The sequence below is a fragment of the Nannobrachium achirus genome (assembly GCF_963921795.1).
Source record: "Nannobrachium achirus genome assembly, chromosome: 13".
NCBI lineage: Eukaryota > Metazoa > Chordata > Actinopteri > Myctophiformes > Myctophidae > Nannobrachium > Nannobrachium achirus.
In genome coordinates this window covers 35121518-35143471 of record NC_137833.1, presented here as the reverse complement: position 1 = coordinate 35143471, position 21954 = coordinate 35121518, and the positions used below count along the sequence as shown (strand labels likewise).

The 21954-nt window shown below is 42.3% G+C and overlaps 1 protein-coding gene across 1 annotated transcript in view; it reads left to right on the top strand.

Annotated features, from left to right (window-relative positions):
- srbd1 (S1 RNA binding domain 1) overlaps nt 1-21954 on the top strand; it is a gene marked incomplete at its 5' end in the record, with an annotated part of 100119 nt that overhangs the window by 30769 nt on the left and 47396 nt on the right. The window contains 2 exons of the mRNA XM_080740688.1: nt 8292-8383; nt 17361-17443. Of these exons, the coding sequence (XP_080596814.1) occupies nt 8292-8383; nt 17361-17443 (175 nt within the window). The remainder of the gene's footprint in view (nt 1-8291; nt 8384-17360; nt 17444-21954) is intronic.

Genomic DNA, 21954 nt, shown 5'->3' with positions numbered 1-21954 from the left:
AGCTCCTCACTTTCTTAGGTGCTGGGGTGATGTTGGAAAGTAAAAGTAGGGAAATGTGTCAGGGTTTTCGATGAAGCTCTCTTCACCGTGGCTAATGACGTAATGTTCACCGCGGTGAACTGCTCTTCACCTTCTCTGGAGTATGAATACGCCTTTAGTCTTCACCAATACATTGGTAAAAGTGTGTGTTCACCATCATGTTTGGGTAGCTGTGTGGGTGTTTAGGAGGGCTCGAACCTTAGGCACTGGCAGGTGGCGGGTCCCCCGCCCGCCTCATCCTACTGGTGGTCCCTCTCTGTTATCTTACCCTCAGGCTGCTACTGTTATCTGCCACGGCCTTGCGTGTGACCAACATGTGTGATGAGTGTGTGTGACATGCATGTATTTCTGTGTGTGTGTTGTGTGTGTGTGTGTGTGTGTGTGTGTGTGTGTGTGTGTGTGTGTGTGTGTGTGTGTGTGTGTGTGTGTGTGTGTGTGTGTGTGTGTGTGTGTGTGTGTGTGTGTGTGTGGGTGCGATACAAGTGTACATCTGCCCAGCCCCCCTCCCAGATTGACGTGAGTATCTGTGAGGCTTTGCTCTTTTCAGACGTGCCTCGTGCTGGCAGTTGAAAGAGTGTGTGTGAGTGTTTGTGTGTGTGTGTGTGTGTGTGTGCTTGCCTCCTAGCACCCCGCTAGAGACTGACGGCCTCTGACACCTGCCATTTGGACGCTCTCTCTGTGAAAAATGTCATCATTTTCAGACACAACGTGTATCTGCGTGTATTTGTGTGTGTGCCGCGTTTGTGTTCGTAAGGGACCCTCCCTCCCTCAATTTCCCTGAGGACAGGCTTTGCAGCTGACTGAACAATGGACCCAAGCTGTTTGAGCTGCTGGGACAGGGTCTGCGTTGTTTGTGCATGTTTTTTACATTTTGGAATTCCCTCTATGACGGTGAAGTTCATGATAATGGTTACAAACACAAAATATGAACTATTGAATTATTGTCTTTGTTCCGTACAAAAAAAATGCGTAGCTTTGTGTCATCTTATCATATTATTTGTATTTTTATCAGCTTGAGTGGCAGGGTTATTGTACTGACGACATTGATCAGAGTGTTCAAGTTCTCTCCCTCGCTCTCCTTCCCTCCGACCTCCTCTCACTCTCTCTTTTCCTTTACCTCCCTCCCTCTCTCCCTCCCCTCTTCTTCTTCCTATCCCTCTCTCTGTTTCTCTGTCATAAGGGATCTCCATATATGGGCATGCTGGTAACGCAGCGTAAAGCCCTACATTTCCCCAGCCTCGTCTGTCGTGGAGTCTGCATTGACCAATTTGTCCAATCCATATGGGAATATGTGTGGGCCTGCCACAGACGTGCAACATGTGTGCACCCACAGATGCAGAACTTTATCTTCATAACGTCGATGATTGAACTTTATAGAATATAAAACTGCTCCTTTTTGACTTTTCCATTCATACATTCAGATGAGGTGCAGTTTTAATGCAAAAAGTTATTAACTTTCTGTGAAACCCCTCTTACAAACGGTGCTCTGTCTCCACAATGTAGTCCTGCACAGTATCCATATTTAAAGACAACACAGAAGTCAGTCTGGATGACACCGGCAATATCTTAAATTATAACGGTCAAATGGTGCTCTGTTCTGAGACTTCATGCCTCTTGAAGTTCTGGGCCTGAAGGCATCTCTACTGCCACTCCACAGATTCTGTTGGCCATGTGTTCAGGTTGGCTTGAGTTAGCACTGTCTCTTCAAAGCTTTGAAAATTCAATTTACCGTACTCTGGGTTCATAGAATAAAATTCATGTCTGTTCAAAAATGTTTCTATATTTGCTTAGAAAGTGGAGAAGGTGACTGAAGAGGGGAAACAGCAAAGAGCGGGCTTTGGTAGAATTAGATCTTACATTAGGCCACAGTTGGCCCTGCGTGTGGGGTATTGATGGATGCAATGATCAGAACATGTGCAAAAGGAGAATGTGTGTTTAATTTGAGGTTCAATCTAAGAAAGATGGATAATAAATTTGATTTATTATCCCTTTATGTTTCTCCTTTTTCTTTGGCTTAAATTCAGTAGCACACATGCTTGGAGCAATATGCATACAGGTATTGCAAAGTCTTTAGTTTTCCTTTAAAGATGATTGAAGAGCCCTACCATCCTATCCCAAAACAACTTTCCTGCTTTTATTCATCTGTCTGTCTGTCTGTCTGTCTGTCTGTCTGTCTGTCTGTCTGTCTGTCTGTCTGTCTGTCTGTCTGTCTGTCTGTCTGTCTGTCTGTCTGGTCTCTCACCCCACTCTCTCTCTTTCCCCCTGCCTTTTTTGTCCTCTGTATCAAGTTACTGTGCTGATGATATCACCCCATCTCCTCTCTGGAAGATATGATGAGCTGTTTTAATTAAGATTGTGTGTGTGTGTGTGTGTGTGTGTGTGTGTGTGTGTGTGTGTGTGTGTGTGTGTGTGTGTGTGTGTGTGTGTGTGTGTGTGTGTGTGTGTGTGTGTGTGTGTGTGTGTGTGTGACTGTCAGTGGGCTATAATGAAGTATCAGTGTGTATCCATCTCTTCCAATGTCAGTGGTCTTGAGGGGTATAGAGGGCCTGTGTGTGTGTGTGTGTGTGTGTGTGTGTGTGTGTGTGTGTGTGTGTGTGTGTGTGTGTGTGTGTGTGTGTGTGTGTGTGTGTGTGTGTGTCAGGCCCAAGGCTGTGTCTCCGAGAGGCGCTGTAGCTGGACAGACAGGCCATCCTGCCCATGACTTTGCCCCAGGATGGGACAGGGCTCTTTGTGTTGTCTCCGCCAGTGAGTGTGTGTCCTGCCTCGTGTGGCATGGCTGGTGTACGTTCAACCACTTAGGCCAGAGAGCAAGGGCACAGACAACCTTCTGCTAGATGGCAGTGATCCAAGCTGTGGCCACACCACAGCATCCAGGGCTCTGAGCTGTATCCATGACAGTGCTGTTACCCAGCAGCCCCGGTGGCAGGCCTAATTAGTTCAGACACGGCCGTGGCCACCGGTGGCCTCTGAACCTACAATGTATATTGAAAGATGTGAGAGGTAGCCTGTGTGTGTGTGTGTGTGTGTGTGTGTGTGTGTGTGTGTGTGTGTGTGTGTGTGTGTGTGTGTGTGTGTGTGTGTGTGTGTGTGTGTGTGTGTGTGTGTGTGTGTGTGTGTGTGTGTGTGTGTATATTTTTGTCCAGGGGGGGGAGCAAAGATATACTTTTTTATTTGTTTTCAAGGTGGGTTTGATTAAAACTGCCCCCCCTCCTTTTTTAAGTTATTTTTTTGAATTCCATTTAACAAAAATATAGTTTTCAATTCTAGTTCTAATGTGTGTGTAGTGTGTGTGATAGTGTCCTTTGGGGTTAGCCTTGTGTTGTCAGATTGCCTCATGAATGAGTCTGGCGGTTTTCGTTAGATTAGAGAGTGAGTGCGTGTGCGTGTGTGTGTGTGTGTGTGTGTGTGTGTGTGTGTGTGTGTGTGTGTGTGTGTGTGTGTGTGTGTGTGTGTGTGTGTGTGTGTGTGTGTGCGTGTGTGTGCGTGCGTGTGCGTGTGTGTGCGCACATGTATACGGTATGTGTTGTGTGGCTGTGGGAGGATACGGGGGGTTAATGACCAGTTCAGCGTTGACCTCTGTGAAGGTCATCTGCCAGTGCTCGTTAGAGGCGTAACCATGGTGAAATGTCAGCCATCAGGAGTACAGATGAGGTGATGGGGAGCCAGAGAGGACAAGCTGATTGAAATGTAATTCAAATCAGAAAATCTGTGCCACTTCTTGTTAACAACACACCCATTGAGCCCCTGGGATTTTGTATGTGTGTTTGTTTATTATTAGACAATCTGGAATTCTCCAAAATTGTCTAAACATCTCTCTCTCTCTCTCTCTCTCTCTCTCTCTCTCTCTCTCTCTCTCTCTCTCTCTCTCTCTCCCCTCATTTTGCCAAAAACATCATGTGACTAAAAATAGTAGATAGATTTTAATGTTAAACACACATTTTCTTTTTCATTTTCCCAACAAAGTGATTTTTTCAGATAGGAGGTTTTGCGCTTTGGCCATCGATATATATATATGATTGATTACGGATGTATACAAAATATTTTTGTATAAACCTGTAAATAAACCCATGGAGGTATACAGTTGAAACCCTCTTTGTGTTTAAACAAAACATGACAATTTCACAGTAATAATTATAAGACACTGTATGGTGCCATTTTGTTCAATTCAATGTTATTATAGTTAGTTCACAACTCATTAGCTAAAGATATATACAGTATATTGTCTAACGTGTGTGTGTGTGTGTGTGTGTGTGTGTGTGTGTGTGTGTGTGTGTGTGTGTGTGTGTGTGTGTGTGTGTGTGTGTGTGTGTGTGTGTGTGTGTGTGTGTGTGTGTGTGGTTCATGTTAAATGGGGCAGGAGGTGACCCTCACCAGATCTGTCAGCCCTGAAGAAATTGACCCCCACCCTGCCGTCTCCTTCACATCCCTTCCTCCCTCTCTCTCTCTCTCTCTCTCTCTCTCTCTCTCTCTCTCTCTCTCTCTCTCTCTCTCTCTATCCATCCGTCTGAGAGATGTGGACCACAACAATAGGCTAATATGACAGGATCGGTGCCGTTTGTGACCACTGACACAGGATATCAGTGACATTGTTGTGCCTTGGTCCTGTCTGGATGGCCATAAAGGCTAAGCGGCCTACTGTAAAACTGAATACATTAACATAAGTTACTGTATCCATGCCAATGTGCATTCATGTCCAATTAGGTCACATTCATGTCATGAAATGCAATGCTTAGATATCGGATATTTGGGAGGTGGAAGCGGGGGGGAGCATGTGTGAACTCTGTTCCAAACTGACAGTGGATATCAGTCATATATATATATATATATATATATATATATATATATATATATACTAGCCCTTACCCGTTCAAAGATATGAGCTCCGAAATGATGTGCAGTGTGTGGGTTATGGGGTGTGCACTGTGCACACAGTATATGAGGGATGGAAAGTAACTGTAACTGGTGCTTGCATGATAATATGTAGGAGCATCAATGTAAGAAATACCTGTTTCGTTTAATGCCTATAGAGATACTGTGTACCGATCTGCATGATTTTTGGACAACATCTGTAACAGGGCCAGACAACCGCCCACCCGCCTGCACACACACACACACACACACACACACACACACACACACACACACACACACACACACACACACACACACACACACACACACACACACACAGAGCTGGATAAACATGTTGCCTCATGCTAGATGCAGAATAGATATGCCTCATGCTAGATGCAGAATAGATATAGATACACCATAAAATGCTAATATACAGCATATGATTTGTGAAAGTGACAAACGGGCTTCACAGTTATGTCAGGTGTGTTCATATGCTAATGGTGATGCGATTTCAGATCAATTGCTCCAGCCACTGAGGAGAAATGCTGTGACAGACAGACAGACACTCACTCAGACAGACACTCACTCAGACAGACAGACAGACATTCGCAAAATTATATGTTTGATATATATATATATATATATATATATATATATATATATATATATATATAGGTGTAACGATACATTTAATAGCGATACGATACATGGTTGACAATACGATACATGGATGATATTATTGGTTCATTCATAGCGATACGATACGATTAGATTCAATGATTTAAAATCGATATTGTAACTATTTAGAAAATAAATTAAATCTGTGTGAAACTTGTCAATAGTGCAGTTTTTATGAAAATATTATTATGGATATATAGATATAAATAACTAAACTCTGTAATTCTTTAGTAAATACAATATTATATTTCAACACATATGGACAACCCCGCACCTTGACATGAATACAGAAATGTACACACATTTATCGATAGACCAAGAGTAGCTATAAGGAATGGAAAAGTAATTAGACCCCTCTTTTAAAATTTTCTTCTTAAAATTGCTAAATACAAGGCACAAGCATCCATACGATCGATTATTTGCATTGCAAAACAATTCGATATGATACAAAGCCAAACGGTACGATATTTTGCTGATTGCATTTCGATATAGTAGATTGTTGCAAATTTTAATGTACTGTATGTACTGTGTGTATATATATGTTACAGTATGTTCAAGAAACCAGTAAAAGTTGTCAAGGAGCACTCGTTTTGACGTTCACCACACACTAATCACCACCAGATGGCGACGTCAGCCACTGGATAAGAGAGTTACGTCACGCTTTGAACTCGCCGCAGACCGGAAGTGTTTACTCTTTATTTACTAGCCTAGCCTAGCCTAGCCTAGCCTAGCCTAGCCTAGCCTAGCCTAGCCTAGCCTAGCCATTAGCTCCATTGTAGTCACTTGGACAGGGCGTTTAACGTGCGCTTGCCCAGGCCTTACGGCCTGGGCATAAATATAACGATTGCATTCACCACGGCTTCGTAACTCGCGCGGCGCTCCGCCGGCCGCGCGGCCCTGGCCCGCTCTTCGCGGCCACTCGCGCCTGCGGCGCTCGGGGGCGAAGAGCAGGACCAAGGTCCGCTGGCCTTCGCGCCGCTTGGGGCTTCGTGGACCCAGGGGGGCCTCGTAACTCGTTTGGGCTTCGTGGATACAGGGGGGCTTCGGTAGCCGCTCGCAGTGTCGTGGACAATAGAGCGGCGCACCGCCTGGAATACGTTGTTGTGGCGACCGCTTGCTCCGCCCCGTGCCGCATCACGAGTGCTCCGCGTCTCGAATGTGCTGGTTCTCTTATATCCGGTGACATATATATATATATATATATATATATATATATATATATATATATATATATATATATATATATATATATATATATATATACATTAATATACTAATGGTGACTAATGGTTATTATTATTATTATATTTTGTATTATAATAGTCACAAAAGCCTAGGTGCTGATGAAGGTCTGAGTGGATGAAACGCATTGGTTTGTCAGAGACGGCCGCTGTCAGTGCTTTGGTAAATACAATCTCAGCTCAGGAAATCTGTCCCATAGTATTTGGTTCTTCAGTGCCCAGAGGTTGAGAGTACCAACACTCCTCACACTGATGCTGATGTAACTGCTTGGTAACAACTTGTAGAAACTGAATGCAGTGGCTGACAGTACACTTTCATCATCCTTTCTTTCTGCCAGAATGAAAAATCATACATGTAGCAGTACACTCAACATGCCTCTAGATGGCAGTTGCGTCACACGAATTGTATGGACAATGCAAGGCTTTGCTGGGCGAATAGCCTTTATTTTATTTTATAACACACACACATGATGTTGTTAGATTGTCCATGGTTCAGCTGTAAGTGGTTTGAAAAAAAAAAGAAAAAGCTTGGTAATACATGAAGCTGTTTTTTGTGGCAATGTAAATGGGCATGTTTCCCAAAACAAGCCGGCAATGTAAACCACAGTGTGGGAAAAACAACAACTTTTGTAATTTGTCTTGGCTGCTGGAGGCTTCTATGTTGTAGTGTCAGTGTTAGTTTTATTAGGCGACTCTGTGACGGTGCCCAAAATGTGGCCACATGCATGTTTGTGCGCTTTGAGTGACATTACTCACCCTGGCTGGTTCATTTGCTTCCACACAGCTTTGCATTCCAGCTGAAGGGAACCTCAGTCACCAGCAGTGGAGCCCCTTCTTAGTAATCGGTGTTCTACGACAGCATCACACTTGATATTAAATTATATCATCAAATCTGTAATCCATGGCATCTTGGAGGACACCTTGTAAACTCAGGGCCTGTGGAATCTTACTTGTAGGAATTAGGGCATTCACCAAATATTCGAATATTTAAATATTCGAATATCAAAGTCACTATTCGATGTTGTTCACCGAAGTTGAATATTCGCTTATTTAAATTTTGTTATCGTTTTCTAAAAAAATATATAGTTTATAAAGCTTGGCTAGATTGGAAGTCATAAGAATGAGTTGTCAATGCCCCTGGTGGATGAATTTGTTAATGCTCTATACCAGGGGTTCTCAAACCTTTTTAGGCCGTTACCCCCAAAATAAACATATTTGAACTGTCGACCCCCACCCTGACAAGTACTTGGAATTGTAGGTATTACATTTAATGTGACTCGGTTCAGCAGATAAATATTGTGAAAATAGCAGATCTACATGCTCACAACGCCTCGCAAGCATGTAGATCGGCTATTTTCACAATGTTCGCCTCTTGCTTACTTAATATTTGACAGTTAAAAATCACTATTCGTGAATGCCCTAGTAGGAATGTATGCTAAATGCCAACATTGTAAATGTCTCTCTCTTTCCCTCCACCAGTATAACCAACGAGGCAGGAGCGTCCATCTACAGTGTGAGTCCTGAGGCTGTGAAGGAGATGCCAGACCTGGACCCTAACCTCAGGAGCGCAGGTCAGTCAAACGCCCACTTCGCCCATTTGATTGGTTGTGCGCGCTTACGGCTGTCACAATTATTACATAATCGTCTAATCGCAATGATTTGACATAATCGTGATTAATTTTCATAATCGTCATAATCGTTTCCATGTTGAAAAATGTTTATGTTCTTTTTTTGTCAAATATGTCAAAATGTCTTTGTATATTTAGGTTATGTGTCATATCAGCCACATAACTTCAAAGCCTAAAAGCCAAACAGAAATGTAATTGTCAACGACAAAAACACAATTAAATCGTTAATCGCAATTATTTGAGTGACAATTAATCGTCATGTAAAATGTCATAATCGTGACAGCCCTATTCAAAAAGTAAAAGTAAAATAATTGAATCGCATCAATTTCCATCAAAAAGGTGGAAAACAAGTCTAAAGTCCCTGGTAGGTTAGCAGCCTCTAGACTCTGCTTAGATGGACGGGCAGCCCCACCTTCACTTAATGCTGCCTGCAGGTTAATACTGAAATACTGAAATATTATTGATTTCAGCAATTCCAATTCCAAACATGCAAACATGACCCGCTTTAATTACTTCAGTCTACACTATATTAGTAGCTTAATGACTAGTATTAAAATGTTATGTGCAACGTCCGAAGTTAAGTGAAGTATAACTAACTACATTTGAAATTAAAATCCAAATTTTACTTTTCAGGATTCCAATTAAACAATTGCAATTCAGGATTGCAATAAAAACAAATTGTGTGACATAACATGAGTAAGGAGGGCATTAATTATCTCTGTTAAATACGGAGATGAGACTTTTCCTGCCTGGCAGTATATGCAATATGGCCCTCTGGAGTGGGTGTGGAAACATAGTGGCCCTCTCCATCATCAAAGTTGGCCACCCTGCTCTACAGGCTATGCTGCTTTGTACACCTAATCAGATCAAAGTAGTTTGAGCTGACTGACATCAGCCATCCTTAGGCTTAGAGACCAGCAGTCTTACTGAGAATAAAAAATCACTCCCAACACTTGAATAATTAATTTGCAAGTGTTACTCGCGTCAGTCATGGCAACCACACTTGCAGTTGAATTGCATCTTTCATGAGAGAGGTCATGCAAACATTTTCCATCTTTAGATTTTATTTCGCTTAAATCCATGGGAAATCGATCAAAGAGGGTGGAAGTGAGTGGCACGATGGGTGCCCAGGATCTTTCAAGATTTAATCGGGTGTTGCCATGGAAACCCATTTTAGCTTGTTTTGAAGGTCCAGCGAAAAGGTAATCTGAGTAAATGTAATCCAAGTATGTCTTGTTTATTTTCACGGTAGTATTTTCTTTCACTCAGAACAGAACAATAACAATCACAGGCATCAGTGCTTTTGTAACGGCCGGTAGAGAAGGCTGCGTTTTAAATATTAGATTAGGAGATGAATGCACTTTTGTGCAGCAGCATAACACTACAGTCAACGAGTGAGCCGGATTTCTCGGTCATGTGATACCCATAGCATTTTGGGAATTGCAGTGTTTCTCTTCACAACGGTTGCCTTGTACAGTAGCTACAGATTAATTGCAACCGTAGATCGCAGTTTACTGTCAGAACCGTCACAGCTTGACTGTATCCGTCCGTCCGGACAGGCGGACGGACGGACGGACGGACGGATGGACGGACGGACGGACGGGTAACACCTGACACTGTGGTTTCCCTGACACATCCCTGTGACATCACAGGTGACATCACAGTGATGTCAGATACTCAGAGCAGGGATAACGCCTGACACTGTGGTTCCCCTGACACATCACTGTGACATCAAAGGTGACATCACAGTGATGTCAGATACTCAGAGCAGGGATCTCCATATATGGGCATAAAAGGGATTGTATGTTGTGATGTCATGGGAACCACTCTAACAGAATCCCTGATTTCATCAATATTAAGCCCATATCTAACAGGATTTCAAATGGGAATGCCCATATATGGAGGAAGACAGCCCATATCTGTGTGGCTGGTTCAGACAGGGATCTCCATGCATGGGCATAAAAGCGACTACTAGTATAGTTTACTGTACAACGCCTCGAACGCGTCGTGGGCAACTGGAGACATCAAAGAGTTTGATGCGTTTGCACGTTGTGGACCTCCTATGGGTTAGCAATGCTAGGGTGGTAAACGTTCCTGCCCACCACCATGGCTTGGCCAGATTATTACTAGGTGTTACTTTATGCTAATGAACACAATTGGGTGTGTTCGAGGGTGGGAAGCTGTTATTGTACTATGTTGGTCAGGAGGAGTGTGTGGAACAGGGAAGAATAGGTACCAACATGTGTTACTGTACGTTCTCCCAGCAAAACTCCTCACTGTCAGGTGACATTGACATCATATGTATCGGAGGAGACATGTGATTGTCTCTAGGGCTGTCTTCTAAAATTCGACGAATCGACGCGTCGTTTTGAGCCCCCGGAATCAACGCCAATTGTTTGAGTCGAGCCGTCGAAAATATATATTTTTTTATCACACCAGTTACTGTGGTGCGGTATGAGAGCGCTGGACTGGACTGTCATGTACTTCTTATTTAGTCCATACTTCCTACTACTTGTACTAGACTTAAAAATAAAACCAGTTCACGTGACTTGAAAGTTGCCTTGGTCATATTACAGGAGGCTCTTATTTTAAAGGTAACCGCTTTGAGAGGAAATGCGTCAAAGTGTTTTATTCTACTTTTTGCAGCTAGAGCAGCCAAGAAGCAGCAGCGCGATACACTTTCACTCACTGCCCTGAGTGTGGCACTGTGGTGGTCTCAGGCTGAGGACTGTGGTGGAGAAGAGGACTTCTTAAAAAGTTTTAGATTAAGACAATTTGCTTGCATTGCGATGCAGCTGTGTGCCGTTCTGCATCGGCGCAGTGATGTTACATAATTGTTACTTTTAGCCAACGTTTGTTATTGTTTTTCCTCCTGAAGGAACGGGGCTAAATCGTTAGCATGCTAGCGCTTTAGCCCTGTTCCTTTAGCCTTGGAGAGGCATAAAATCATTACAATCAGGCAGTTTTCAAAGCAGAGAATCCACCAATCATATGTGGTTTATAACAGCTGTTGTACCGAGCGCTACCTTCTATCAATGCGTCGCGTCTCCTCTCCAGTCACTGCAGCACCACTTTTCTTTTACCTTTTTTACATAAACGATTCGTCGAAGCGTCGGAATAACCCCTTGATAAATCCTGAGTCGAAGACAGCTCTAATTGTCTCTGCTCTCCCCAGGACCAGCTGTAGTGTACAGTATGTATGTAACCTGCATTAAACCTGGAAAGTCACTTTGAGGTTCGAGACCTCTACTCATTTAGAAGTGAGACCTGGCAAAGACGAAAGTAGTAGTTAGCAGTGACAAGTAACTAGAATACACAAACAATCGGGAATTAGCATAATGACTAATATTGGGGGGAAAAGAAAAAAATATTGTACAAACATCGAAACAAAAATGAAATTCACAGTTACTCTGAACTCCTTTCTTTGTATCACTCCCCTCCTGCCTTCTCTCATGCTCCCTGTCCCTTCCTCCTTGAATCCACAGTCTACACTGTACTCACCAACTAAACCCAGTAGAAACTCCAGAATCCCGAAAGAAATGGGACTGCGTTAAAAGGAATCAAACAGAAGTTTTTTGAGAATGAATGTTTCCAGCAGACTTCCTCTATAAAAAGCCATAACTCAGACGACGGTGGATTATCCCTCGCTAGTTTCCTGTGGTCACCCAGAGCTGAGGGCCATATTTTTAAAACTCCTAATGAAAGCCATGAGAAAGCTTACAGCCATGATTTTGGACAGGCGTAAAATGAGTTGGGTGCACTGCAGCTTTAGATGCTGGGGTCATAGGCAAGGAGGCTAGGTGTGTGTGTGTGTGTGTGTGTGTGTGTGTGTGTGTGTGTGTGTGTGTGTGTGTGTGTGTGTGTGTGTGTGTGTGTGTGTGTGTGTGTGTGTGTGTGTGTGTGTGTGTGTGTGTGTGTGTGTGTGTGTGTGTGCGCGTCGCATTGTTCCCTCAAGATTGAGTTTGTGACACCTAGTGATAATATGATTAGATTTTGATTAGATTTGATTATCTTTATTAACCACTTATGCCTTATATACATCACCATATGACAAATAACTAAAATAAATTATCTAAGTTCCACAACACGCGAGATTCTAGATCTGCTATTTTAGTTCTTTAAAAAAAAAAAAGTTGGGGTTTGTTATTTTAGTTTTAGTTTTTTTATAATGATATGCCCAAGATAGGGACACCAGGTTAATCTTTCGAAAGGGAACATTACTAAACTACCACATGTCAACACTTACTGTATAAAACTCACAGCATAACACATGCACATGAATCAAAAACGATCATTGTACTCAGTGTTACCTTGTACAACCAGAGGACAACACTGTTCAGTCTACCATGTGGATCTTGGACTTGGACAGCCTGTGACATCAGTCAATCAGATCCCCTTTGACTTTCATTATGAAAAATCTGGACACACACACACACACACACACACACACACACACACACACACACACACACACACACACACACACACCAGGGGTTGACAGTAAGGTCTCAGAGGCACTTGCCCATCGGGCAAGTACAGGTCATGTTCTACTTGCCCGAAGGTAATGCCCACTTGCCCGAAAAGTAAATCGATCATTATAAAATGATAGGTACGATTTTAATTACCGCTCAATTTAACACTTATTTCTTCACTTTCTGGGGCTGTGCGATAAAATGTCATACCTCAATAGCTCCAAATCCAAATACCAAATACTTTAGCTATGATTGAATATGTCTATGGTTTCACACTTGTTATTTTATATGTTTAAATGTAGCAACAGTAAAAACAGCACATTATAGGTAAATAGTGCTCTTATTTTACATTCCACAGACCAGAAGAGACAGCGCACTGGCCACGTTCAGGTGTTTGGACAGATACCTCGTGTTGTGTTTGTAGACATTTGTGTCCCCTCTCAAATGAGCACTTGCCCTGTCGGGCAACCTGAAAGCCAACTTCACCTGCCCTGACGTTTTATTTACCAGGTGGGCAAGCCTTAGTGTCAATGCCTGCACACACACACACACACACACACACACACACACACACACACACACACACACACACACACACACACACACACACATCAAGACAAAAATATAAAGTAGTCCATGGGGAGGGTGGCTGTCATATTAAAATAAAGCCTATATCTTGTTATTGGTTCTCAATTTTATGATGCCCTCTAACAAATCTAAGGTCAACAATAACTGGATCTTGATTTTTCGATCAGTTTGATTTTTTTTTTATGGCATAAAACAAGACACAAGCCAGAACACTCTGGCTCACTCTGATAGTACACATTGTAGGAGTTTACTACTAACATCAAAGGATCTGAGTTTCTGGACCGAGTCAACATTTTTATTGCTTCTTCAACCAGCTGCAGGAGACGTGAAACTGGGGTGATGAAACAAAAAAATTGGACATATCAATTCCTTACCCTTTAATATTTATCATTTTTATTATTTTCTGTTCAACCGAATTGTTCTGCTTGGTTCTCTTCTCTTCTCTCTATTACATGCTTGTCTCCAAGTACCGGTACTCTCATTTTCTCCCTCTCTGCTCCTCGGCCTTCTAGAACTTTATTTGGCTCGTAAAAGTTCAATAACTGCTGGGGAATTGCACAGGGCTCCATTTACAAATCAGATCCATATTAAGGCGGCGTGCGCAAGACCGGATAGTAAGCGGAAAAGAGGAAGATTAAAAAGGAGAGAGAGAGGAGAGAAGAGCAGAGTTTTGGTGGTGCAGTGAGCAAGGCCAGGGCTGAAACTCCATCCCTGTCTAAATATTATCTCAGGCTGCAGCCTCCCACCACAGCCATAAGAGTGGAGGACAAGCCTCGATTCAATACATACTACCTCTGTCCTGACTATAGAAATTAATGTATGAAACGTACATTTCCAAGCAATGCTGTGTGACCTTTGTCAAACACGGAAAAGGAAGTATAATCAATCCAATAATGTCTTCCATGACACATTTGTTCGATAGGAAGATGGTGTTGGGTTTTGACCAGTGTTGGGCAAGTTACTTTAAAAATGTACCTAATTACTTTACTAGTCACTGCTCTGAACAAGTAACTGGTTACGTTACTAGTTACTAAATTATAAAAGTAACTAGTTACCAGTTACTTTACTTTAAATAATAATAATAATAACACATTTAAAAGGGTTTTTGTGTTATGTGGCACTGTAAGAGAAACTCCCTATCATTGTAGCAATTATGAAATGTAATGGATAACTAATGCATCAGTTGGGTTGGAGTCCTTTGTATTGTACAACCAGTTGCATGGGATTTGAGTCCCCCTGATGGTGTCAGTTTTGTCAGATATTATTTCACTTTAACCACTTAATCATCATCCCAATGTAAACAAGCCATTGTGCTTTCTTGTGGTTTAAATCGTATTAGTAGACTGTGTATCTCAGGGGTGTCCAAACCTTTTTCGAAGGGGGCCACATTAGAAAACCTGAGGGCCGACTATACTGTACCTCCTGACAAAACGTACATTCGGTCGGACCATAACAAAGTCACATACATACAGTACGCAATGCAATTAAAATATTGTATTTAACTATCATCATCAATACTTAATATCAATGGTCTTTTATCAGGTGTGTGCTCTGAACAAAACACAAATAACTCACATTACCAAATGTAACCAGACGTGCAAGGTAAAAAATACAATAAAATTGCTGTTCTTTGACCCTTTCAGAGTGAGAACACAGGAAACAATCTTGACAAATTATACTCTGGGAAAATGTTCTTGTTTGACGCTGTGGCGGGCCGTTGGGCCGTTTATAATACAATATAGGAATGAAGCTGCGGGCCGCATAAAATGTGTCCTCGGGACACATTTTGCCCCCGGACCGCACTATGGACACCCCTGAGTGTATCTGAACTGTACTGTCCTGTACTTCACTTCAGTATTCAATCAATCAAAGCATCCCTATTTTCATATCATTATAGGCGAAGAGTAAGAAATTCAATAAATAAACAAAATATATAGGGCTTCAAGGACAACTTCACCCATTTTCAACCTATATTCATATAATTGCTTCTTACTAATGCTCATGATAAAATGATACCATTTTAATTTACTCTGTCTGTGTCTCATAGGAGGGCTGTGGACACTTCAGAAACCTGTCTATCAGTGACATCATCGTCAGGTTTATGAAATGTCCACAGCCATTCTCTGAGAAAAAAAATTGCCATATTAACATCAGCATTATGTTGTAGTGAGGACCGATTTTATGAAGACAGGTTGAAAATGTCACCCTTTAAGTGGTTAAGTGCCTTTTTACGCTGATGTACTGTAAGGCAATTTGAGCGTGTGTATGTGTGTGTGCTGATGTCATATATTTTTTATGTGCGTGAACGGACATGTGTATGTGGGTTTATCATTTTTCTCCTTGTCACCGGTCCCTGGCACCAGATTTCATGGAAAAGACATTTCACGGCACAATGAGATGGATTTAGTCATTAAAGGACCATACCAGTCTAATTTGGATTAGCATCAGCAGAGATTGCCCCTGTCTGCAACAATGTTGTGTTCTTATACATTTGTGTATGCCATGTGTACCTTAGTAGATCTCAGCTTAATTAAACATAATGTATTGCCATTTACGTTGAACGGTTTGCAAAAACACAGGCTTTAAAGATGCTGTAGTAGTAGTTACACGTAATTCTCCTAATTGAAAATCTCAATGCTGTTTCTTCAATTGGTTCTCAAACCGGGGTCCCTGTGGAGGCAAAATGTGTTAATACAGCGTCACAATCATTTTAACCACTTGTATTTGTTTATACATTGGCTATTCAGTGGAGGGCTGTGCACAGTTCAAAAAATTGCCTACTAGTGACATCATAGATGATAGAAACTGCAGGCTTTCTATTCCTGGAAAGTTAGCATGCTGTATTGGAAGCCATTGGTCTCACGTTAATAAATGCATAAATTCCTTGTTTTGCCATTTGATGATGTCGCTTGTATGCTGGTTTCTGCAGTGTCCACAGCCCTCCTATTTTATCATGGGCATTACTGAAGACCAAGATGGGTTGAAAATGGGTGAAGGCATTTTAGTATAATTGGTCGAGGTTGAAGTAAACCATGTAGCTAATGTTGATGATGGACAATGGCATGTAGTGACTCTGATATTGTTCTTCAAAGTGTGTGTGTGTGTGTGTGTGCGTGTGCGTGTGTGTGCGCGCGCGGGTGCATACGTGCGTGCGTGTGCGTGAGAAAAGTGTCCCATTGTTAATGTGTCCATGTACAGTATATTAAGTAAAATGTGCCCCATTTGAATCTACAGTATGTGTGTATATAATATCTACAGCAACTGAGGCTCATTTGTGCAGCATCTATGTGACAGGTGTACATGCTGTGGCTGGCTAGCAGCTGAGACTGGGGAGGAGTGGTTTGTTTTCAATTAGAATTGGCCTGCCCTCAGGCCAGCCATAATATCCAGACAATTTGCATTTTCTGTAATTATAAGTCACATGAATTTGCATATTCAATAACTACAATTCGATGGTGAGTTTATTAAAGAGACAATTAATGGACTCTCCTGAGACAGACCATTGTTTTGTTGTCAACGTGACTTGTCTGTGTGGTAAATTGTCAAGGATTTTATTTTTTGAAGATGAACTTTATGATGGCAGGTTCATGGGCTGGGTGTGGTGATCTCGATTATTTCAAACCTTTGCCTCGATTACAATTTACGATTAATGTACGATGATTTCTTTTTAAATATAGTGACATTAGCATATCTACAAGCTAAATGTAGTTAAGTGGTTAATCAGACATAGTCGAGTATACGAAATATGTTTTTATATTGATTTGTTGATAAGAAAATATCTAGATATAAAACATTCATTCCTTCTTGGTTATTCGGTTATTTCAGAGGATACAATACAAATGTATGTGTTCTATTTGCAGTTTCCATTGGAAGACGTGTTCAAGATCCCTTGGCTGAGCTGGTGAAGATTGATCCCAAAAACCTAGGCATTGGAACTTATCAGGTGAGTGCGTGTGTTGTAGCCCTGAGAGAGATGTTCCTTCTATGGAAGCTTCTTGTCCCTGGTCACTGGAACATCTGCTTTCAGTTAAACTAAAGCAGAGAAAGGCTGAGTAGACCAGACTTATCTGTTTATGTGGGAGAAAGAAAGAGGCAGAGAGAGAGAGAGAGAGAGACGTTCATTTCACTTTCTCAATCTTCCTGCCTGACGTGTATAAGCAGTAGGTGTGTGTACGTACATACTGTACACTGACACGCGCACGAACAAATACAGTACACCGCAATGTTGCTGTAGCGGCAACAAAGCTGGTGCCTTAACCACTTTCATCCTGTTGTGCCTGTTATTGGCATGTCAGGCATTGGCAAGTCAGAATGGTAGATCTACAAGCTCACGTTGTGCCACACCATCGCATGCGAGAGAGAGAGAGAGAGAGAGAGAGAGAGAGAGAGAGAGAGAGAGAGAGAGACAGAATAAGAGAGAGGAGACTAACTTGGCAGATACCTGTGTCAACAGATGATGCTAACAGCTTCGGCTAATTCAATTAATGGACACTGGCCATGACGTATGTTTGGATGTGTGTCGGCCCGTGTTTACTTGCCTGTGTGTGTGTGTGTGTGTGTGTGTGTGTGTGTGTGTGTGTGTGTGTGTGTGTGTGTGTGTGTGTGTGTGTGTGTGTGTGTGTGTGTGATTGGACGCACATGCATGTGTGTGCAATAAGTGAACCCCACAACCATTAGTGCGTGTGAGAGAGAGGCAGGACCAGCATTAGCTCTGTACTTCTATTTACACTGGATATTAATCCAATCGTGTGAGGGAATCGAGAGGGAGGGATCATGGAAGGAGAGAGGGAAAGAGAGAAGGTGTTGGAAAGAATGAGGTAGCTACAGTATACTGTCGGATCGATCTGTTTTCCTGAGAAATAAATATCCTTGGTTGTCAGTGCTGGTGTTGACCAGCCACCCATTGGTGGACAGCCAGAGAGAGAGGGAGAGGGAGAGGGAGAGGGAGACGGAGAGGGAGAGAGAGAGAGAGGGAGAGAGAGAGGAGGACGAATGTCAAGGAGAGAGTAATGATGAAGGGCATCAAGGAGGAGTTGAGAAAAGGAAGGTAAAGCAGGGATGGACAAAAAAAGAGGCAGTCAGAGATCAACGGGGTGTGTGTGTGTGTGTGTGTGTGTGTGTGTGTGTGTGTGTGTGTGTGTGTGTGTGTGTGTGTGTGTCACACAGGCCAGTGTCTCATCACATTGTGACCGGGCTCTCCGGTGGGCCTGTGGTCCCGCCCCTCCCTCTTTCAGATCATGTGACTAGGTCAACAAACGATCGTCTGACTGGATAAATAAACACCAGGCGCTGACAGATATGACATGGGACGTCACTTTGACCCACGCATGTCCACACACACACACACACACACACACACACACACACACACTCACACTGCACACAGAGCATCAGCCTACTGGGAGTTATGTGTGTCTGTGTCTGTGTATATTTACCCATGTGTGCTTCTGTCACATGCTCCAGTGTGTCTGTGTGCGTGTGAGAGAGAGTAAATATATGCATGTGTGTGTGTTTTTGTACCAAACGCCTTTTGTGTTGTTACATGGCATCCTGAACTTTAGCTGAGTGAGCTGTACGTTTATTGCCATTAGGTCTGAAAAGCATGACGGCAGATGTAACCTAAGACCATAGGCACAGTGTTCTCTCTCTCTCTCTCTCTCTCTCTCTCTCTCTCTCTCTCCCCCCCTCTCTCTCTCTCTCTCCCTCTCTCTCTCTTTCTCTGCTGACTGAATGAGTGACAGCTCAGAGAGAGCAGAGGAAATGAGCGGAGGGCTGGAAAAGCGAGTGGTCCATTAATATCAGATTGGACCTAACTGTAGGCTTGGGACCGCTGTTTTCACTGCAAACCCACTGGAGTGTCAGACGGGGTGGAACAGCCTTGAAGAAATACACTCGGCTGCATTAGCCATAGAGCGGAGTGGCTGGGTTTATTAGAAGTGTTCGTTAAGTGTTAGGTGTTGATGTAACTATGGAAGTGGTCAGAGTTGCTTAAACTTAATGTTTGGATACTCTGGGTTCTTCTGGGTTTTGAGTAACTCTAAATAATAACTTGATTCCTAATGGTGCAACCTTTGGTGAATTTAAGCAAACAAGAACAAAATACGGCCCTTAATGACATCTTCAAACCTTTTCATGAATAGCTAACGTGTCTGTAGTTTGTGAACGAATTCACACATATCACAATGGAGTGTTCAGTGGCAAAGCCGCACTTCTGCTTTTGTGCATGACCTATAGTGGTGACGATCTACCTCTCATTTGGAAAATGGAAATAACAATCTTCTTCATTTCCTTTGTCCTTCTGAGAGCACAACCTCCTTTTGTAGAGGGGCTGAAGTGCACAAGACCCTGTCAACAAGCTTTCTAAATTCTTCATCTACTTAATTAAGAGATTCTCCAAAATATGTTTTGCATGCATACATTTTCTATGACCCAACCTTCATACTCTTGTTGTTAAAGGATGACTTCACCACTTTTCAAATCTGTCTGCCAGTGACATCATCGATGGGGAATCCAAGCTAATAGAAACTGTAGGCTTTGTATTCCTGAAAAGTAACAATGTTATAATGGAAGCCATTGTTCTCGCGATAATACAAATCTATATATAAAAGATCTTTCAAACGATGATGTCACTGGCAGACGGTTTTCTGAACTCCCCAGAGCCCTCCTATGAGACACAGACTGCATGATTTTTAGTTTTTGCTATTTATAATGAACATTAGTGAGGACCAATTATATGAAGATAGGTTGAAAAGTGGTGAAGTCATCCTTTAAGTTTCACTTTTAACTGTTGCTTCAAGCTGTCATTGGTGGAGAAGCTTCTGTTTTTGCAGCATGAGCTGTGGTTGGTCAACCTTTGAGGGGACAGACAGGAATACAAATAAACCCTGTGTTCTTGCCAGCTCGGCCTATATTTAGTGCAATATGAATAAAGTTCAAACAAAGTGCTAGTAACTAATTAGGGTTGAGAATACATGCTGCTGTTGAGCTCTAAAGTGGCTGCTAGAATTTAATGCGTACAATGTGCGATGTTCTGTCTGTGAGAATGTAACAAAATGGACCAGTAATGGGTCTGAGGATTTCACTTTGTACTCTACAGCAGGGGTATTTAACGTTTTCAGGCCAACCATTTTCAGGCCAAGGACCCCTTAGTTGAGAGAGAGATGAAGCAGGGACCCCCACAACCTTTTCGTAGATTCCATATAGTTTCATCATTTGACAGCACAATCATCTGTGACTGAATAAACTTGACCTATCGCTCTGTACTTAGTGTGCTCTTTTTTCCCCTCTACACCAAACCTCTTTGCCAAAAATAGCCGATCTACAAGCTCACACAGCTCACAAGCTCGCAGTGCGAGGCGTTGTGAGCTTGTACTGTAGGTCTCCTATTTTTGGCTAAAGTTCTCAGAAATTGATGTTAGGGTTCAAGTGGTTAATATAAAAAAGGAGAAAAAAACTTTCTATCACACAAAAATTTGGAGGACCCCCTGTAGTAACTCTGAGGATCCCCTAGGGGTCCTGGACCCCCTGTTGAAGACCCCTGCTCTACAGCATCTCTAGCTACAGTACATTCAGTGCGTTAACATTACTCAGTCATTATCATTATTATCATCAATTTCATTAACAAGTAACATCAAGGTTATTGTGTGGCTCATAAGTATCTCTCTTGTACTACATCATTATGTGTTTGTTGTTTTGGAGTGTTTGTGCTGTGTTGGCTCGGGCTCTGACTAGATGGGTGTGTCCCGGTGACAGCTCATCCACCTGCCAATCATCTGTGTTATTTGCCATGGTCTATTGACAGTTGGGGAATCTCCAAAGAGTTGGGTTTCAAGCTCTGTGAATTTGAAGTGCTACTGGAAGGCACACTAACACACATCAATTACACACACACACACACACACACACACACACACACACACACACACACACACACACACACACACACACACACACAAGCTGCATGTGAAAACATAGCCTGCCAGCCGGATATTAAAGAAACTGTCACTCTTCACCTACACCCCCCTCCCTCCCTCCCATCCCCACACCCCCGCCGTTTCTCTTCCTACCACTCTCTTACTTTCTCTTGTTCTCCCTGCTTCACTCTGGCATCGCCTGTGATCTGTCCTCCATTCAATGTTGAACCATAAAAGACGTTCGCAAGGTGTGTATAAGCCAGTGAGAATTATTATTAAAATTATTATTTAAAAAAAAGATATATATATATGTATATATATATATATATATATATATACTGTATATAATAATCGACATATTTTTATTTTTAAGACATTCCAATTAGCTTTTTAGAAATACTAAAAATGCTTTCACTAGTTTGCGTCCCATGGAAATGTATGTTTTTTTTTGGTCTCGAGCTAAAACGTTTGGGAACCACTGTATTAGGACTTCTGTGTGTGTGTGTGTGTGTGTGTGTGTGTGCAGGCATGCACTCACCGG